Raw genomic sequence first — 21,548 nt, forward strand, 5'->3', positions numbered from 1 at the left:
CATTTATTCATACAGTATTATTCTAATTTAACATGTACTTCAACAACTTACTTTTACCATACTTCTACTCTATCAGATCTATCAGAGGTTTTACCCTATCAGATCTATCAAATTTCTATTTTCACCAACTCGGCTTATACCTCTGTTTCAACACTTGGCTATCATCCAATACAATTATTCACTGTGTCTTTGCATTATCTCTGAGTTCCTTCTTCTCACCCTGTCTGACTCTTGTCCTGGCTTGAGAGAACCACTATATATTTCAATTACCCTTGACTTTCCAGTTCCCAATCTCACTTCTTTGCCATAGTTCTGCCAGTGGTTGAATCTGCTGTAAACACGTTTGATCCACTAATACAGCCAGTAGTATCATGATCAGCTCTGATTATTTATGAGTAAAAGAAAAAAATGGAATAAATTCTGTTCATACTTCTACTACATATTTTTGCCATCCTACAAATGGATGTGCAACTGACCTTTCAATTCTGTCCATTATAGCAGCCCTGTGGTTGCATGATCACAATCCAGGCCCTTGGATGCCCAGTTCAAGATTACAACTTTGCAGGGAGCTGTAGTCATGTGACTGCCATTTGCAACCTCCCCCACTGTCTTCCACATATACAAAATCAATGCAAAAGTCAGCAGGGAAAGTCACAATTCACTCCAATATGTTCTCGCTGGTTTTCCTAGGCTAGCATTGTGCCCTCCATCTCTTGGCTTTCCTGCACTTGTGCTACTCTGCATCTTCCACAGTCTACTTTCGCTCATACTGCACTGCACCCTACACTCCTTCCTGCACTCACAATTATGTGGCACCACTCCTTTCCTCCTCTGACCACCCTCAACTCCTGCATGGCCTATAGCAGGACTCCCAGGGCCTCCCAACTCCCACTTCTGCAGCATCCAGGCATGTCTTATCTGGGACTTGCCACTTCCTGCTTGTTGGGATTGCCATCACTAAATGATGCAGTCATATGATATCATACATCATGACCGTTTTGCTTAAGAACAGGAATCCCAGTCCTAATGAACCATGGTTATGCAGTGGTTAGAGTGCAGTACTGCAGGCTACTTCTCCTGATCACCAGCTGCCAGAGGTTTGGCAGATCAAATCTCGCCAGGCTCAACGTTGACTCAGCCTTCCATCCTTCTGAGGTCAGTAAGATGAGGGCCCAGATTGTTGGGGGCAAATATGCTGACTCTGTAAACTGCTTAGAGTGGGCTGTAAAACACTGTGAAGCGGTATATAAGTCTAAGTGCTATTGCTATTGCCAATTGCCATCATAACCTGAGGCCCACTTGTATTTAATTCAAAATTTCCTAATGACTCTTACTTTATTTGAGGCTTACACTGCATACAAGCACTTCCTGCTATACACATTGGTCTGTATTGCAGCATTCTTTTTCAGTTTAGGGAATTTCAGGAATAAATATTAGTATTGTGTAATTTTAAGTGTAAATAATAAAAAATGAAAAAACACCACCACATATTGCTAAAATAATTCATTTTAGTAGTATTTTAAGAATATGGTCTGGTACATTTCAAACATTTACTAAAAAAATATATTGTAAGAATACCTGTAAACAAACCAAATAAAAAGGTTACTAGATTTTTTTTTGGTGACACCTGCAAGAGAATAAGACTTCTAGTTACATTGTTAAACTGAAGGAAGGCATTTTGGTACTAAAATTTGGGACATTAGGTTAAATATCTCATCATTTATATTTGCTATGATAGTTACACTGCAAAGAAATTTTTAATACTATGTGTCACAGTTGCAAAAAATATTTAAATTGGATCTAATGAAATGCAAGTAGACCAATTTAAAAAAAAACAATTGTAGCTGCAGAGCTATATAATTGTTTCAAAAACAGCATGCAAAACACTGTTCATTAATCTATAGTTGCTAAAATATTGGTACTAATATTATCAGTTATTATATATTGTTTTAAGAATCTAAAAAAATAGTAATTATTATAGGCAAAAACGGAGCTGGGCCAAAGACAGATGATTAAAGAGAACTTTAACATTTATAGCTTAAGAAGGTTACTATTGTGACATTTATTCCAAAGAAAAGCATGCTCTTTTTTTTGTAAAAGAAAGAATTGATCAATTAAGAATTTTCAGCTCTTTTGTGTCTCAACTATAAACAATTATCTACATTCAGAAACCAATTGTCATATGTGTCCCTCCACCCATGGCCAAGCCTTTTCTTTATTATGAGCAGCAATTAGAAATAGGTAAAAATAATTATTGACAATAAATTTTCTGTTTTGATCCCAAGTAGTTAAAACAAAGGTAAATTCCAAGGAATTGTATTGCTCTGTCCAGTTTATACCCATATATCCTGTTTTAAACACACAGATACACACCTATATACATACCGGTACATACATACATACCGTACATATATACAGTGCTGTATTCAATTATATGGGTCAATGAAATTTGCCCAGAGCAATTCTAAACTTCACTACAGTTAAAATATTTTTTAAACATCAAGCCTCTGATAATCTAATATTGGGTTATTAAACTTCGAAAAAGCAACAGCACTTAGAAATAAGTATATTGCTGATTTTTATAAATGAATAAATTTTAAAGTGCTTATGGTTAATTAGACCAAAAAAGAATCTACACCTACTTTAACAAGTTTAAGATAAAATCTGATTGATTGATTGATTAGGTGCTATCAGGTATTTAATTAAAAGCATATTTTTGAATAGATAGAATACATTTGCATTTCCCCCTATAATTATAATACAGTACTTCAGTTGCAATATAAAAGAGAAAAGACATGAATTGTTCTGTGGAGGAGAACACTGAACAAAACAATACACCAAAATCAGGTTTTAGTTAAAAAGTTATATTGGTGGACAAAATATAAACACTGAAAGAGACGTTCACACTGGATGCCTATTGGCAATGATTTACTGTAACAGCCCTGGGCTTGTGCAGAAAAATATGCAGCTTCAGCACAGTGGAGTTAGGAATTGTAGGAAAATCACTCATGTTTAGGAGAGCATAGAATTCCACAGTATCGCATGCCTATAGGACAGAGTACAGTAACATTAAATGCAGTGGCATTGCGGTGTTGTTAGTATAAGCAAAGGGATTGTCATATAAACAGGAACCTGTTTATAGCTAATAAAACAAAAACCACTTAATAAGCTTTCTAAGTGTGAGGGGGATGAGACACTTTAATAAATGCTATTGTTAATGTGCAAAGAATGTGAGGTCAACAACTTCTCGATATGCAGAAAATAGAAGTCCTATATTATTAGGATGGTACAAAACCATGCTGCTATTGAGTATTATTGTTATATATTGTTTCCCAAATGAGCTTTCAGCATCTCTTTACGGTTTATTTTAGCTGCTAATAATTAAGGAACATTTCCAGCTTGACTAATTTCTTTTTTTTAAAAAAATTCTCTTCTCCAAAGGAATGTAAAATGTGATTTCTTTAAAAGATGTGTCGTTCTTGTTATTATTCTAAGCATTATTTTAAAAGTGAAACCTGACATTAATTAAGTCGCAAAGTTCCAAATATCATACACAGCTTTATTATAAATAAAACCTCAATGGGACGTACCTCTAGGTTAGAATACACATGACCATGGTCTAAATCCTAATAATAGACATTATTCAGTTTAGGAAAAACTGTGTAGTTACTTTTATAATATCATTAAAAGAATGACAAATAAATGCACATCAGTTGGATTAATCCTTGAATTAAACACAAATGTGCAATAAATAAATGTTCCTCTCTGTCTTATAGCTAATAAGAAAACTGAAACATTCAGTTTCTTATGAAAAATGTAGAGGCCCTCATAAGTAGAGACCTTTAAAAGATCAGCAATTTGTACAATTGTGTACATTTAATTACAAAAATAGATAGGACTGAACCTCTATTGATGCCCTATTTAAATGCTTCCCAGCATAGTACTGGAAAAAAAAAAACCCTTAGGATCTTTAAAAGAAGCGAAATACTCCTGAACCTAAAATGATTATATTAAGCTCAAGGCTTCTCTCATTAACAAGTCAATTGGAAAATGCATATTGCTACATTTCATATTAGATTTAAAGATACAAAAATCATACAGAGAAAGAGGGATGTTTTCACAAAAGTAAGCATATACTGAAGACTAGGAACTGTAACAATAAAAATGAAGAGGCTAGAACAGATTTTTACATGGCTGAAAGGAGTGATCGGAAGGCCTTGGGATATGCACTTGGGAGTACATGCTATGTTTTGTAATAATTTTTTTTTTTAAATGGATCATAGAATCTTAAATAGGGGCATAGATTTATATGGCTACACAATGTATTCATGCTTCAAAAGGTAAACATTATGGTAAGATGCAAGGTAGATTTAAATACATTTAAATGCTTGAATAAAATTAACAACATTCATTGTAAAGATGTCTTTTTTCTATCATTTTATTAAAAAGCAATCCACAACCCATAATGAAACAGTGGTTAAAACTGGATGACCGACTGCAAAGTGATGGCTTAATTGTTGTGTCCACTTAAGAAATATTTTTGAAAGTGCTAAACAGAAAATCTTTCTTCCCCACCGACACTCACACAAACCCTCACACAAACATACATCAAGAATACATTTTACACATTTCACAAATAGCAAGCAGTATTGCTAATTAACACCTACAGCGTATTGTTAATGATAATAGCATTTTGAAATGAGCAATTATTTTGCTTAACATTCTTTGAGTATTTCGTATCTGAATGAAATCTGTACTTGCTGCTACCTAATCATGCTATTTAAAATACTTGCAAAGATACCCACGTTAGCATGCATGTTTTAATGCAGTAATGCAGTCCTATTATTTTAGCATAATACATTTAAATATATTTAACCAAAGCAACAGATGACCAATGATGGATTCATTAGTGTGTCAAGCATCTTTATACATCAAGATCTGTTTATGTAATTGCTCACTGAAAAGCAGACAACAAACAGAAACACACAGAGAGAGACACACACATACACAAACACTGCTGTTACCACCGTTCCAGTGCTGAAGGGGAAAGGCTCTATTATTACTTACCTAGCATTATCCAACGTTTGTGCAAAAAGATCATTTTGTAAAATATTTGGAGATGAGAAAACCCCATGAAAATGTGATAACACCGAATTGCAGACCTGTCGCAATGTCTCAAATTGCATTTTTTTCCCCTTCTTCCCTGCTATTCCTTCTTACCACCTGTGCAAAAAAGTCATCTATTTTGCAGTCACCATCAAATGCAGATACGGCAATCAAGTTCCATATTTCTCCTGGTCTCGATAAAAATCGTAGCTAAATGTGCAGGGATGGAGAAATAGTTGTAATGTCATTCTTCTAATTCGGTCGTAAAAAACCGTAGGACCCACACTGACTTCTCATCACTAGAGCAGGAATTCCAAACAGCAGCAGCAATCTTCCTGGGCATTCCCAGCTGAAGTGTGAAGCTGAGCTGCATTCATGTAGCCTCCTCATATTTCTCGATGCCTCTTAAAAACACACACGGAATAAATGCTGCCCTCAGGAGTTTCAGCACATCTGGCTGCCAGCAATAAAATCTCAGAAGTAATAAAAAAAAACGAGGATGAGCATCCGCACAGTTACTACTGCCTAAAAGGAGGAGGAGGAGGAGGAGGAGGAGGGGACATCCTCTGCAGCTTCTCCTCCACCCTTCCTCCTCTGGAAAAAAAAATGACTAGCACCAATGACAGAATACATAGGTCTTTTTTTGTTTTAGAACTTGACGGCCGTGGCACAAGCTGAAGGAGCCTTCTAAAAATAGTAAGAGATTTCTAAAGGATCCTATGGAGTAAGGAGACGATGGGAATACATTCATTGCTTCCATTTTTTTAAAAAAGCTGCATCATTAGCTGCATGTGATAAGGCTTATTCTGTGATAAAGGCAATTCTGTCCTTTGCCAGTTTAATTTGGTTTCCGTGTACAGCTAAAGAACATTACAGCCGGTGCTGGATTTTGTTGCATTAGTGACTGCACACCTTGTGCTCATGCCACCAAAACAATGATTATTTTTGTACCCAAATTTGCAAAAAATCTCCCACAGCAATTTCCCCGAGTGATTCAAAGGCAGAAAACCTGCAGCAGCCTTTTGAAATTTGCTGCATTCTATTCAGTAACGGAAGAAGGAAATTAAACCAAGAAAAGAGTCTTGACATATTCAAAAGCATATGACTGAAAGTTAGCACCCCTTGAGCTGACCACAAGACAGTGGCTAGAAGGAAGGGCAGGGAGAACCCTGAAATACAACTAGACTGTATAGCAAAACAATTCCACCTGAATAGGTAAATATCATGCCACTGTTATCCATGGTTGTGTCCTATTGGATCAAATTACTGTGCAAAAATACAAGATTGCAGATACGATCACCAATAAAGGGAAGAATACCAATTAGCACATTATACATTGGAATGTTTAATTTGTACCAGCCACTTACAATAAGAAAACACCATTAAAGTTTGTGTACTGAAAATTATTCAAAGAGCTAAGGAAAATGGAGTGAGGAAACTACTGTGACGATTGGAAAGTTTTATATTTGGTATCTGAAGGTAAGTAGCATTGTTGTTCTCAGATTGACCTACATGTAATAAATGTACAGAGGTATTCCAGTGCAGCATAGAATTTAACAAATTTATTTACAATTTTAATCTTATAATACTACGTATATAGATTTACTCAGAATAAATTCCGTTAAATTCCATGGGATTCATTATTGTGTATCAATGTAGTGATGGAAAGAACTAGTGTTCTGTACACCACTTTGCTGCCCCCTAGTGTTCATTTGGGCAATATGCCTAATTTAGATTAACCTTAAATACTAATTGTATTTAAGGCTGTATGTTCCTTTTTTTTTTTTTTTTTTTTTTGCTCTCATACTAAAGAATAGCTAACGAGTAACTCAAGAATAGGAAAGTATGGGCCTATTTGTTGTACTTCCTATAACATTTTTTTCCACTTTCTAAGTATATGTTCCATTTTGCATGAATTTCTGACTTAAGTCCACATATTTATATGCTTATGAAGATTTTGCAATATATGCAAGAAATTTTCCATAATGCACACTTTTTGCATACTATTATTTTCCATGATATATATCAATCACAGTGTTATACTCCATCTAGAGAGTTATTACAATAGATAACAAAAGCAATCACGTGAACACTTTTGTCCATAAATTTTACATGTAAACAAATTCGCCAGTCCTATTAAAAGTTTGTTACCAGGAAAGTTACTAGTAGAAAGAATTGGGAAGCAACAAGGTGAAGAACGTAATCTGAGATTCTGGATAATACTAGCCCAGATAGGCAAATTATTTAATATTAAAGTTATGTTCTTGCTCAAACTACTTCTGTTCAGTAATTGAAAGTAAGAACATTACTGGAGTTGGTATCAAGGGCTCGCCTGCTTGAGAAGTTGCTAAAAGTTGAAAGGCACAGAAATACCCAACCCCAACAAAATCTGTGGAGTCAGTTCAGTGGTGGGATTCAGCCAGTTCGCACCTATTCGTGAGAACCGGTTGTTAACTTTCTAAGCAGTTCGGAGAACCGGTTGTTGGAAGAAATCTCATTTTGTTTTTCTCCACTTTACAAGAATAATCCTATAAGGAAGGCAGGAAAGAAACATTCTGGTGTTGTTTCTAGCGTCATCTTTATTGCCCTGCTTACAGAAACTGCCTCTCCCATTAACCCCTTATTACATTGTAACAGCTAAGGCGAAGCACCCATCGACGTGAATGATGTTGAGTTGGCCATGGCCACACAGTCACATGACCACCAAACCCCTGCCTACCCAGTTGGTCATTAGGGCAGAGAACTGGTTGTTAAATTATTTGAATCCCACTGCTGAATCAGTTCCACAGGCTGTGAGATTTCTGAAGTAAACTACTCAGGATCACAGTGCTTTCCAATAATATATTATTATAGCAAACTGAGCTGAATGGTGACTCAACTTCTGCTCCTGTTTAGAAGTATTGCTCCCTGCTTGCTGCCTTGCCTGCTGCAGCACTTCCAAATAGGAATATAGCCAACAGTCAGTGTTTTCATCTGCAATATTTATTTACTCCAGAACACGAAGTCCGGGGTCAGGCATCATACCAGGAGCATTCTAACAAAGGGAAGAAGCATTGCAGAAGTGCCATCATGAATGCTGAGCAAGGCAAACGTAATTAATAGTGGGATAGCAGCATGGTGGCAGCAGGAAGCAGGAAGAAAACTGAGGAATGGACTATCAGAAAGCATCGACGGATTATGATAAGGCTAAGAGGCCTGGCACTCGAGGGGAGTTGAAATGTGAGCCAAAATTAGTGCATGATAGGAGAGGAGAGGTTAATTGGCATGATTTTGCTTCAACATCTTAAAGAAGCAGGTTTTCTGTGACTGGACTTACCTAATATAGAGCAGGGCTTTTTTCCCTTCTTTTTAAAGAATAAAGTTGTGTTTCTACTACCCCCTGAGGAGAGAATTTTTTACTTCCTTGGCTTTCAATCTAACTATTCCCTTTGAACTTAAAGGAAAGGAATAACCTTTTTGCTGAGGATTCTGAATATCTAAGGCAGAGATGGGGAACTATTGCCTCTTTGTGACTTTCATAGCTGACTGTTCTGACCCCCCCCCCTTCTCCGTCCAGGAACGAAAGCCAAAACAGACGTACGAAAGAATGTTTTAATCAGTCCAGACTCTTGTTGGCTGCAAGCCCAAAATAAACAAAGAGATAACCACTCTGGCAAAAAGTCCTATAAACCTACGCAGCACTGCAAACAGGCTTCTCACAGCAAACCACTTATCCAAGTTGGTTTCTCTTGATTTGTGAACATGAAAGTTGACTCCTGCAAACAGGGCGTGGCACAGTCTCTTTTATAATCAGGAGAGGATCTTAATCAGCATCAGCTAAGCACAATCATCTCCTACATTTACGCAAGTGTTCCTTCGTCGAGTAGCCCTTCGACGGGGTGCATCCTGAAACAACTCACAAGTGTTTTCCTGAACACTCCCTCTGATGCAGTCTCTCCTCGCCCTGCTCGGAGTCGGCACCCTGTCCAGGGTCCTCCACCTCCTCGAGGGCTGAGTCATAAGACCCCTCGCTGTCGGAGTCTGGTGGCAGCTCCAACGGCTCCTGCCGGGCCACAACAGCTGACCCAGGAATTCTAGGAATTGAAGTCAGCAAGTCATAAAAGGGTCATAGTTTCCCACCCCAATCTAAGGGATTCCACAGAAGTGGCATATATTAAAGCCGTGATGGCGAACCTATGACATGCGTGCCAGAGGTAGCACATAGAGCCCTCTCTGTGGGCATGTGTGCTGTCATCAGCGGGTCTTCCGATTTCCAGCCGGCACGCCAGCCAACTGGTCTTCGGGTTTCTGGCACTCCAGCGCACATGAAGACTGGCTGGCTAGCATGCCGGCATGCCTGCATGCACCCTGGCCAGCTGGTCTTCAGATTTCCAGTACTTCAGTGCATCTGTGTTCAAGTTTAGGCACTCAGTACCGAAAAAGTTCACCAACACTGTACTACAGTATAACCAAATGGAACTACATAAGAATCAATAGAATGCTAAAGTATTTAGATAAATATTCCCAAATTCTTATTCTAACAAGGTAGCATAATGGCTACAATTTCAGAGACAATCTACCCCAGCCTCAATCATAATTTTTCAAAGAAATTATTGTAGATCCCTATGTATTGCTTCCTAAAATGAAAACAATGATGGTTATAGATGCTATCTTTGGGAGACACAAACTTATATAGGAATGAGAATCACTTCAAATCTTCTGTGACCACAACACTTCTCTTATATTCATTAAAATACCTTGACTTCTTGACAGAATTTTGCACACAGAGAGCTATGCTTGCATAAGAATGTTCAAACACTTCTTCCAATTCATTTTTCAAATATGTGTAGCCATAGTGATCTTTATCTAACAAAATTATCACATATTGGGTTCATCCACACACCATGCTTGTGCCAGTACAAGGACAGACCACTAACCATTTCCTGAGAATAGGAACACACAGCACACAAATTATCCTAGCCCATCACAAAGGTATATTTTCCCCACCTTTTCTTGCTTTGAGTCAAAAGACGTGTATCCCAACTTCTGCCAAAAGAAAGAGTGTTACATGGTTCACCTGCTATGCTTTATTTCAGGGATGTCAAACTCAAGGCCTGCAGGCCACATCCAGCCCGCAGGGTGCTTAGCTCTGGCCCGCAGGGCTTCCCTGGAAACAGCAAAGGACTGGCCTGTGATGCCTCTGCCAGCGAAAACGGAGCCCAGGAGGGCCACATGCAGCCCTCCCTGGCTCTGTTTTTGCTGGCAGAGGGCTGCAGGAGGCCAAAAACGGGCCCTTGACGAGTGATGTCGAGGTGGCCACACCTACCCTGGCCATGCCCTCCCTGCCTCCCCCGAGATCAAACACAACCCTGATGCAGACCTCAATGAAATAGAGTTTGACACTCCTGCTTTATTTTGTAGTATGTAGTTGCCTCTGATTGGCAACTGTGTATTGTGTGTGCCTTCTCCTCTCCATTAATAGGCTGCTGCCTTTGAAGGCCCTTTTGTCCTGGGCTGCTGGGGTCCTGTCCTCTTCTGAAGAAGCTGAACATGATGAACTAGTGAAATAATGGGCCTTTGTTTTCCTTTGTTTTACCAATACACTATTGGAATGGCAAACTGTTGCTTTCCTCCCTTTTTGATTCATCAGCCTTTAGGGGCACCAATAAAAGGCTTAACTTCTGTTGTCTTTTTTGAGCTTGTTCATTGGTCATTAATGACATAGTAGAGCTTTTCTAAAAAAAAATAGATGAACTTGACCAGAGTTCTCTCAATTATTTCTTCTAGCCAAAGTGACAGGAAGCACAGCACAACTGTGCTGTTGTTTTTTATTCCTACTGTCCAGCAATGGATGGATGGGAAGTCATCGGGGTGGGGCATAGCAGGGCAGAGGGGAGACATCATGCCCTCAGAGACTGACCACAGAAATAATTGCTACAAATAAGCAAGTTGCAGTTGCCATGGCTGGTTCCAACTTAACAAATGTGTTGGTGCTGAGTGAGCAATGGATTAATGAATACACAGTGAACTTCAGCAAAGCCTCCTTTTCTTCATTATTGTCTGCAAGTTCAGCTACCATGAAGACTTTTGATCATTTACCATGATGACTGAAACTATGGTTCCAAAAATATGAAATTAGAAGCCTAGGTAACCACTGCCTATGACAGTGTTTCTCAACCTTGGCAACTTTAAGTCCTGTGGAGTTCAACTCCCAAAATCCTGAGAGTTGAAGTCCACAGGACTTAAAGTCGCCAAGGTTGAGAAACACTGGCCTATGGGAAAGGAAGGAACAGCTCACTCAAGATTCACGTCTTACATCTTGGAGGATGAAACCCAGGTCGGTCACCAGGACCAGAGGTTTAGTCTTCTGAACTTTCGGACTTGGGCTGAAGCCTATCCTCTGGGAACATCTCTCTCACCAGAACACTATTCACTGGCAACATTAAGTTCTATGCTCATTTTTCTTACTGTCTTGGCTTATGAAACAGAAATCAATGGATAATCCATTTACACTGTGTGAAGCTACTTATTGTTGAAGCCAAAATCTGATTCACTTAAAGCAACCACATCACATAAAGATACAACATAAATTTATTAGCATGCATACTATATAATGTACACTGAACTTGTAGCAAAGCATTGCTGAGCTGTCTTAAATAAAAGCAACACCAAGCTTATATATCTTTGGCCTACTACATTTCAAAGGAAAGAAAAGGGTAGACATAATATAAATTACAGCATGATATTAGGATGTTTTTGATCAATCCATCTGGGTGATCTTCACATTTTTTTCTCCCTTCCTATTAGATCAGCATGTCAGCTATATCATTTTTGAAATATGGCCAATAAATCTATTTGAATTGGATTCACCACCATCTATGATTTGTCTCTCTGAACTGGTGAACTGTTTAAAGTGCCCTTATAAGAAAATATTCACCTATTTTGGTTTACTGGGCCACTGATCCTTATTCAATTCCTTCCTCTGTCATCATCATTCATTGCTGTGAACGTTTTTTTATAAAGATAAAGGTAAAGGGAGCTCACTCCATTATGCAGCACTAGAGATTCGAACTGCCGAACTGCCGACCTTTCTGACCAACTAGCTCAGTATCTTAGCCACTGAGTCACCGCATCCCTGTTTTTTATAATGGCACCTTAAGTTTATAGTTTAGTTTATTGGAATTTGTAGGCCGCCCTTTTCCCTGAGGGGACTAAATAGTTCATGTGTATGGAGAGGCACCTCATAAGTGGTGATGAATCCAATCTTTTACCATCATAATACTGAGAGTTGCTGGCAATTTATCACATTGTTTTCATATGTGAATGTAAGGGGCTCTTCCCTCCAGCTATCATGCTTAATGATATCAATATATAGGTCTTAATATTATATTTTGTGGGTCTTTTAGTGTAGAGGATCCTTATTTTTATTATGATTTTGTAATTGATTGTGTTAACTTGTAATACTATTGCATTTTTATTCCATATGTATTGTTAGTTGTACTGCTACTATTACTGTATTAGTTCCAAGTGAGGTATTGAATAAATAGACTTCAAAATTGTAAACAGGTACTTTAGGAAATAAACAACTAGAGACAAAAGGGACATCAAAGACATTTCGTCTGGGATAATTTTATCATAAAGCAAAAGATATCTAAGAGTATATCGAAGGATAAGGTTAAAGCATTGTAGCATGAAAATGCTAGTAAAATTATAGTAAGGTAGTAAGTACAACGCAGCCCACAATTTCTCATTAATTTTGGATTGATTGATTGATTGTCATGAAGAAAACCAAAAAGTTCAGGGAAAATATAAAAAATATACCAGAGAAAAAGATGAAGTGAACATTAGCATATGTTGTAAGGCCTACATGTATAACAACACATAAAATAACAACATATTTTATTAAAGTTACCCCAAATTTTCTAATGTGCTCTGCAAAATAACTCAGTCTAGCCATGATGCCACTGTAGCATTTGCTTGAAAATATTCTCATTTATTATGCATCAAAACCAGTGGTGGGTTTCAAAAATTTTTAGAACCTCTTCTGTAGGTGTGGCCTGCTTTGGAGGAGTGGCTTGCTGGCCATGTGACTGGGTGGCCATAACCAACTTATAAAATGTGGTGAAATTCACTTAACAATGTTCTTTCTTAGCAGCCAAAATGTTGGCTCAGAAACTCTGGCATTTGAAGCCCCCAAGTCTTAAAGCTGTCAAGTTACAAGACTCTTGCACCCCTAACCCTTTAGAAAAAAACCCCAGGGGTGTTCAAACTTGACAGTTTTAAGACTTGTGGACTTCAACTCCCAGAATTCCTCCTCTTGCTCTTCATCTTGATGATGTGTGGAGAGGCGGGGGGAGGGAGCTGGAACCGGTTCTAAACGGCACTGTAGATTTGTGGAACCTCTTCTGTAGAAGAGGTTAAAACTGGTAGGAACCCACCCCTGATCAAAACATACCTTCAAGAATGTAGAAAGGACAGTTCTTTATTTAGATTAGGTTAATCTACTGCCTGTCTTTTATACCTGTGTCCCCCATGGTGAACACACAAATAAGATGCATCATCAATAAATTGTTTCGAGTGTTTCCCTTTCACCACAAAAGTTGCTAATCATTGCTGAAGCTATTGATATACATCTTACTTCTCTCTACTGTTAAACTAAAACTGAATATTTAAGTAATGTTTTTAAGTACAGTTTGAGACTCAGCTGTTGTATTTTTAGGATGCACAGAAGACCGCAGTGATAGTCAGATTGCACTTCAGAAGATAAATCAGATACTTAGTACAGGATTTGCAACAATACAATCAATTTATTGTATTGATTTTATTCATTTATACATCGCCTTTCAAAGTAAAATATTTCAAAAATAGCCCATGATATGACTAATAAAGCAACAATAAAACAATAGACTACTGCAATGCGGTCTACATGGGGCTGTAGGAAGCTGCAACTGGTCCTGGATGTGGTAACACAGACAATTAGGTGCATAGCTCATCTCAGGCTCATGTAACACATTTCCTGTGTGAGATGCACTTTTCACCAGTAGGCTCCTGGAAACTATTCAAGGTGCTGGTTATTACCTATAATGCCCTTCATAGATGCCTGTTTATCTAAAAGACCATCTGTCTTCTCTGGCTTCTGTCCAGCTTGTATGGTCAAGCAGAGTTGGCATGCTCCAAATCCCATCCATTAAAAGTGTCACATCATGAGATGTACCTTCTTTTGCCCTCCGGAGCACCATTCGCACCAAGACACGTATGGCCTCACCTTGGCTGTGCTCAGAAGGACTCTGAGAACCTTGCTCTTTTCCCAGATCTTAAGTCAGAGGATGGCAGATCTCGCATGACTGACTGCCTTTTAATGGTTGCTTTTCTTATGGTATCCGTGTGGTTTGTGGTTTTCGTTGAATGTATTATTTTAAAAGGTTTACATCGTTGCCCATATTTATTTTTATGTTTTGATTTCTATTTCACCATTATTGTAATTTATTTTTACTCATTACATGCCACATACCGCTATCCAATGCAACTCTGGGTGGCCTACAATGTACTAAAATAGAAATATAAAAACAATTATGAATATAAGAATTAAAAGTACAATAAGTAAATATAGGCAGCCCTATGAGGTGGGTTGAGCTAAGAGAGAGTGACTGGTCCAAAATCTAGTCCTACCTTTCATGCCTAAGGTAGGACTAGAACTCATGGTCTCCCAGTTTCTAGATTGGAACCTTCACCGCTGGCCAAACTGGCTCCATTGTAACCGTAGGCCTAGATGGCTCACAAGACATTAAAAATACCATGTTTCTCTGAAAATAAGACAGGGTCTTATTTTCTTTTGACCCCAAAAATAAGCACTAGGCCTTACCCAGGAGAGAACATGCCAGAGAGGATAACCCCGTGCCCAACCAAGTTTCAATCATGCAAACCAGAACAGTCCTCTAATCCATAACCTAATCATCGACGAGGAAAGTATTTTTTGCTAGCCAACCTGATATTAAATAGCAACAAGCAAGCAGACGATGAAGCTCTGGAGACCAGTCTTGTGGCTGAAGACAGGATGCCAGAATATGCCATACTTCCCTGTGCTGTTCATTAATGCAGTGCTCTCTCCTCCTTCTCCTTACCCAGGTCCTCCCATTCCCATCCTGAAGAAACCCAACATACTCAACATAAGCAACAAGAGATACTGGTACATTAACCCCTACCCAAGTTAATGGTGCTTTTGAGACCACTTAGTGGCTAACCTGAGCAATCTCCCCTATCAAACCTTCTCTATCCTCTCCCTAGCCACCCCACTCCTACCTGAGTCACTTAACAAGCTTCACACTCCATAAGCCTGGCAGGCTGAACCTGGTCGTCGTCGTCTTCTTCTTCTTCTTCTTCTTCTTCTTCTTCTTCTTCTTCTTCTTCTTCTTCTTCTTCTTCTTCTCCTCCTCCTCCTCCTCCTCCTCCTCCTCCCTCCTCCTCCTCCTCCTCCATTTCTTACCCAAAGACAGGAGATTCAGCTCCCTCTCCAAAATAACAATTTAAAAATATATATCCTTGCAAGTCTTTCCCTACAGGCAGAGGTAGGTTCCTACCAGTTCAGACTGGTTCAACTGAACCAGTAGTGGTTTGGTGGCCTGGGTTGCTAGAACCAGCAGAGATCAAGGCCTGCCACGCCCCCGAACTGGTTCTCCTATGGGGCCGCCATCTTGATTTTTGGTTCTGCGCATGCGCAGAACAATTGCAATTGCACAAATGTAATTTTTTTCTCTTTTTTAATGTTTCACACATGCGCAGACCTATTTTTGTGCAAATGTGCATGCACACATAGCATGTGTCTGCCGTGTATGCACACATAGTGCACATCTGGCATGCGCAGACAAAATATCTGTGCGCACCGAACCAGCAGTAATGCCGGGAGCAACCCACCCCTACCTACAGGCCACCAGCCACCATAATTGAAATAATGCCAATCCATCTAAATCCTGAGTCCCAGAGAAAGAGAAGAAGTTGCCAAGATGAGTGCAGCCATAGAAGAAGAACAGGTCAGTTCTTCCACAAGACCACCACCTATTCTAGGTCCCACTGCTGCTGTCTTGGTATCCATCCTCTTTCAAACAAGGATTCTTACTCCCAGGAAGCTGTAGCTCCAGGTTCCTCACTAGAGTCCCCTGGCCCAGCCAAGTATCCTCCTGTTCTCAGCACAAGCCAGGAGGAGGAGAATGAAAAATAAGGTTGCTGTTAACCTGACTTCCACCTCTCTGCATCACTGTGCCATCAGGAGCCTGTTAAATGCCACCAGTCAGCTGCACTGAAAGTAGCTAATCCTAGCCCCACGAGGCTCTGCTGACAGGCAGCCATACTCTTCCACACTTTTGAACCTGAGAAGCTGCTGCCCCTCCACCAGTCTACCACTGTCCAGCCAGATTTAGACAGGATTTTCTCAGCCGCTGCCTCTTTTGCTTTTCACATCTCCCTTGGCAACCCTTGGCTCCCCAGTATCACTGGCAATGCATTGCACAGCGGAAGAAATCACCAAACTTCACACACCCACAGCAACATACAAATACCCTCAAAAATTGTTATCCCAGCCATCACCCATAGTACCCAGGGCCATAATGGCGGGGAAAAATCCTGTATGATTGTTTTTACTGCTCAGAACTGTAGAATTTAGCAGTCTTATACATTTATAGAATAAAATAAGATAACGATAGTGAAGAAAATACAAACCTCTGATGAAAAATGCAGGTGTGATCTAACATTTGAATGCATGGCAATAACAATTTCCTTGTGCTTTGCTCACCACCGATTTTGGTCTTTTTATAAACGAACACACAAGGGTGAAAAGTGCCTGGGAGGCTATGCTTCAAAGCAGAAGTGTGGCAGCACATTGGGTTACATTGCAATGACGTGCTTGTGCCCCAAGCGAAGTGTGGGGCATGAACAGCTAACCTCAGTCAGCTGTGGGACTAGGAAGGGGTTAAAAGAACTCCACATGGATTTGAATTAAAGTGCCTTTTCTGGTTAAACATGCCTTGCAAATACTGTAAGCCTGTCAAAAGAAATGTGGCAGTTTCTCTTGCCTAAGAAAAAGAAATGTGGCTAAACAGCGGGACGGCCTTGCTTTGCATTATAGAACTCATTGCCAGAATCTTTGCAGAGTATATAGTTTCCTAATACTGATTGGCTTCGGGGGCTACTGAACCCTCATCATTCTTTGTTAGGCTTCGTACAGGCATTCTTCCTGTAGCAATTTTAAACAATGTCCTTGCCAATGCAGGTCAACAAGTAATGAACATCAAAAAAAAAGCCTCAGTAGACTCTCTCATATCTAAATAAGCTGAATATTTCTTTACACCCATGTTCCCAAATGTAAGCAAACAACATTCTAAACAAAGCAATTTGGGAACACCATTTATATGCCCAGCATGCATTAGGATGCAGAGATCCACTGTCCTATTTGCAAGTTCTTTCTTGTGTCCTAAATACCAGAGATGTGCATTTCATATGTGTTTCATTTCTACTTTCTTCATGGGTTTATGCCCCCAATAAGCTTGCTATGATAAGAAACAGCTGGCTTCTTTGTTGTTCCTTTTCTCTCTCCTCCAAAGGCTTTCTTTATCTTGCAATCGGGCTTAAGAGTGTTTTTTCTCCTGGCAACTTATTTTCTTCCCTCTATGGGTAGGTTAGGGAAGGGGACAGAGGCGACGCTTGACCATTAACAAAGTGGATGTTATATAATGAGAGGAAGGATCTTGCTGAAAGGGACAGGCATATAGAACAAGTAAAAGAGTGGAGTTTTTTCCTCCTCTGTTTTCTTTCCTTTGCACCCCGGTCTCATCTGCATGAGTACAGATTCCCTAGCATGAGTAAGGACCACTGACCTCTTCTTAATAACAGGAACACACAACACCACTGTGTCCCTGTCCCCAGTCCACCAGGAAGGACAATCTCTGACTTGTCCATGCTAAATGTTAAAAGTAGAATTTTATAATTTGTGCTGGCACAAGCATAGTGTCCAGTTCTGCTGCACCTCGTGTCATTGAAGGTAAACATATCCCATCTAGTTCATAACTATATGCCTCCTCCTTCTCCTCCTCCTCCTCTTCTGCCTCTCCACCAATTAGCATACAAGAAGTGTTGAATATGATGAGAGGTCAATGGAGGACAAATCATATAAAAGGTTAGTAAAGGGAAGCAGCATCCTCAAAGCCCACCCAATTAAAGAAAAATACTTAAGGATTACAGAAATGGGAATCCACTAATTGGGGGCTTTGGAAAGTGCAGTCCAGGCAGAACATAAGCCATCATTATTACTGAAGTGCAGGAAGGGGTTAACATCTGGAAGTGTATTTCTTTATCCATCTTAAGGCCAATCAGTTTACATACAAGTCTAGCAGCTTAATGTTGGAGCTGGAAGAAATCCCCATTGTCTAAAATGGAGAAGGAAGTGGCAATGAAGGTTTACCAGTATTCTCTAGGTAGAAGGGCTCCGTTTCACTGAGAGAGTGAAATGGAGACTCTATGCTTCCTATATAATTATTGTTAATAAATATGATTTTTTTTTCTGACCAAAGCAATCAAAATATAGATATGATTGGGTTAAATGCACTGTAAACATATGGAACATATGCATATCTTTAAAAGGCATAAGAGCCATAGCTCTTAGATTTATATACCGCTTCACAGTGCTTTAAAGCCCTCAATAAGTGGTTTACAGAGTCAGCATATTGCCCCCAACAATTGGGGTCCTCATTTTACTGACCTCGAAAGGATGGAAGGGTGAGTTAACCTTGAGCCATTTAGAATAGTGATGGACAACAAAGGACACTGCCGCTGACCTGTGTTACTATGCCCTGACTCTCTCTCTCCCTCCCTCCCTCTCTCTCTTCCTCCCTCCCTCCCTCCCGCACACACACACACACACACACACACACACACAAACACACATATCCTGAATCTGGCTTGGAGAAGCCACAAATCGCATTGGTACCAACCATTTGAACAGCAGCTCAGTTTCACCAGGATTTGACCAGTGTCTCCATCGCCCAAATCCTCACAGCCTCCAGGCACTGGAATAGGACTTTAGCAGGATTGCTCTTTGTTCCCTTTTAATTATACTGCTGAACATCTTGCTACACCGTGTTGCTTCAATATATGACATGATTAGAATTTATTAACATTCTAAAATTTAGATAGCTTAAGTTAGGGGTGTTCATGGCAACTTTAAGACTTGTGGACTTCAACTCCCAGAATTCTCCAGCATAGCATAGCTGGCTGAAGAATTCTGGGAGTTGAAGTCCACAAGTCTTAAAGTTGTCAAGTTGCCAAGTTTGGACACCCTTGGCTTAAAGTATTGAAAATATAGCTTCCACAGCATTGTGTGTGTTTGGCCCAAGGTGGAGTTGTACAACGAGGAATCATCCGCTTGCTGCTGCTGCTGCTACTACTGTACCCCATTCTGATGGGTGACCTCATCAATAGCTTCATGTAAATGTTAAACAGGAGTGGCATGACACTGGAGCTCTGACACACTCTGTAAAGCAGAGGCCTCGGGCTTGAACTTCTCCACCCCCAATGAATACTGACGGGAACTAGAGCAGAAGAGGAGAAGCAGCATAACATAGTATCTCCCACTTCCAGTCTTCTAAGTCAGGCCACAAAGACACTTTGAGGTCAGTGAGAAATCAAGGAGAGCCCAGGCACCATCCAATCCCATGCGAGGTCATTGACAAGTGCAATCACGGGTATCTCGGTACCTAAATCAGGTTTGAATCCTGACTGAAAGTAATTCATATAGGCACCACTGCTAAAAGTCACTGCATTCCAGGGTTTTTCCTGTTTCTTCTCATTTTCTTAAGAAACCTAGTTACCACTAACATACTAAAACCGTGATGGTGAACCTGTGGCACGCGTGCCACGGGTGGCACACGGAGCCATACCTGCCAACACGCAAGCCACCAGCTCCAGCCAACATGTGGAGGCCATTTTCACCTTCCCCAGGCTTCAGGAAAGCCTCCAGAGCCTGGGGAGGGCAAAAAACATATATCAGAAGTTCATTTCCGGAGGCTTTCCTGACGCGGGGGGAGGGGCGAAAATATCAAGCTCATAGGAAATACCAAGCTCAGTTTGGAGGCAAGCAGTGTGGCGCGTGTAAAGGGGGAGCATGGGGGAGATTGTGTGTGCATGCGTGCTTTGCATTATGGGTGCCGGCACGCATGCGCACTAATTTTTGCATTTTTGGCACCCAACAATGAAAATGTTCACATCGCTGTACTCAAACAAAAATAAGCAAAGATATTTTTGTACTGGATTGTTTAATTTTGAGAACAGATTAAAGAGCAGAAACAAAATGACTGCTCTATAAAGGGCAGCTGGATTCAATATGGCCAGTCACAAAATATTTCTTTCAGAAGAACTACCTATATTTTCCTGATGCAAAATAACTCTGAAATTTAAACAGGTTTCATGAGGAGTGGGAGGGGGGGGGACGACAACTGTGCCGTTATTAATTTTCTTGACCTCTTTAACGGACATACAGATACCGGTAGATAGACAGATTTAAAAGTCATGGAATATATTTAGGCTTTGAAAACATTATTTTGCAATGGTTCCAGTTCTTTGCCTCAGTAGTTATCAGATAAGTGGTTTTATAAAATTTATCAAAGATATCCAGGCAGTTTAATATGTTGCCTGCATGAATCCACTAGTTGTCTGAAGCCCTAGAGTAAGATACCAGTTTATTACACTCAGTCTTGATGTCAAATGTATCCATTAATTTTGGGGACAATTCATTTGTCCTATATAGAATCCAGAGGGTCATTGCTGGCAGACGATGGCATATATTAAATTGTAGGAAGAGCATGTAAAGGCACTTCTAATCCTGTCTTTGTATTTGTTAGGGCAAACCGCAGAGTAGACCAAATAGGACTTAAAACAAGAGTAAAGTAATATCTGACCATTTCAATTTCCCAGGACACTTCATGATAGACTTCAAAGTGGCTGTTTTGCAAAAATTGAATTTTAACAGCACCATCTAGTGATAAATTGCTGAACTCACATACATCAAAAGGTTTCACACAAACTCAGTTCTCAGTGAATACAATGGGTTTTTTTTCACACATTTTGCATTTTTTTACAACTGCTAATAGACAGTCCTGAGGAGAGGGAGGTACAGCCAGTACATTGTTCCGGGGCCCATGGAGCTCAAATGGGAGGGGGCATGAAGGAGAAAAGGAGGATTTACTTAATGGCCGTGTGATTCACTTAATAACTGCAGATATTGACAGAGATTTCGAAACAGTGAACTCATGGATTTTTGGCAAAGCAGTGATCCACCGCCACACGTGCCCTGCACCCGCAGCATGCTGGGGCAGGACGCATGTGGGAGGGTCATGCACTCATGGGGGGCATGCATGCTCAGGGGGTGCGCACACTGCATTTGGAGGGAGCCATATTAGTCTTGTTGCAGCACATAGTAA

The 21,548-nt window shown here is 39.9% G+C and overlaps 1 protein-coding gene across 7 annotated transcripts in view; it reads right to left on the reverse strand.

Moving 5' to 3' along the window:
• The window catches only part of RIMS2 (regulating synaptic membrane exocytosis 2), a 293,405-nt gene that overhangs the window by 194,293 nt on the left and 77,564 nt on the right, over positions 1-21,548 (reverse strand). The window contains exon 1 of one of the 7 annotated variants that reach the window (XM_087706792.1): positions 5,068-5,600. The exons of 5 other annotated variants lie outside the window; for them this stretch is intronic. In XM_087706792.1, coding sequence (XP_087562918.1) covers positions 5,068-5,186 — 119 coding nt within the window. In that variant the 5' untranslated portion in view covers positions 5,187-5,600. Of the gene's footprint in view, positions 1-5,067; positions 5,601-21,548 lie in introns of those variants that run through there. One more of the 7 variants, XM_087706793.1, reaches the window with a different exon arrangement.

Source organism: Thamnophis sirtalis, unplaced genomic scaffold (assembly GCF_051295495.1).
Source record: "Thamnophis sirtalis isolate CommonGarterSnake01/CBP01778 unplaced genomic scaffold, rThaSir2_p1.2 scaffold_2, whole genome shotgun sequence".
Lineage (NCBI taxonomy): Eukaryota > Metazoa > Chordata > Lepidosauria > Squamata > Natricidae > Thamnophis > Thamnophis sirtalis.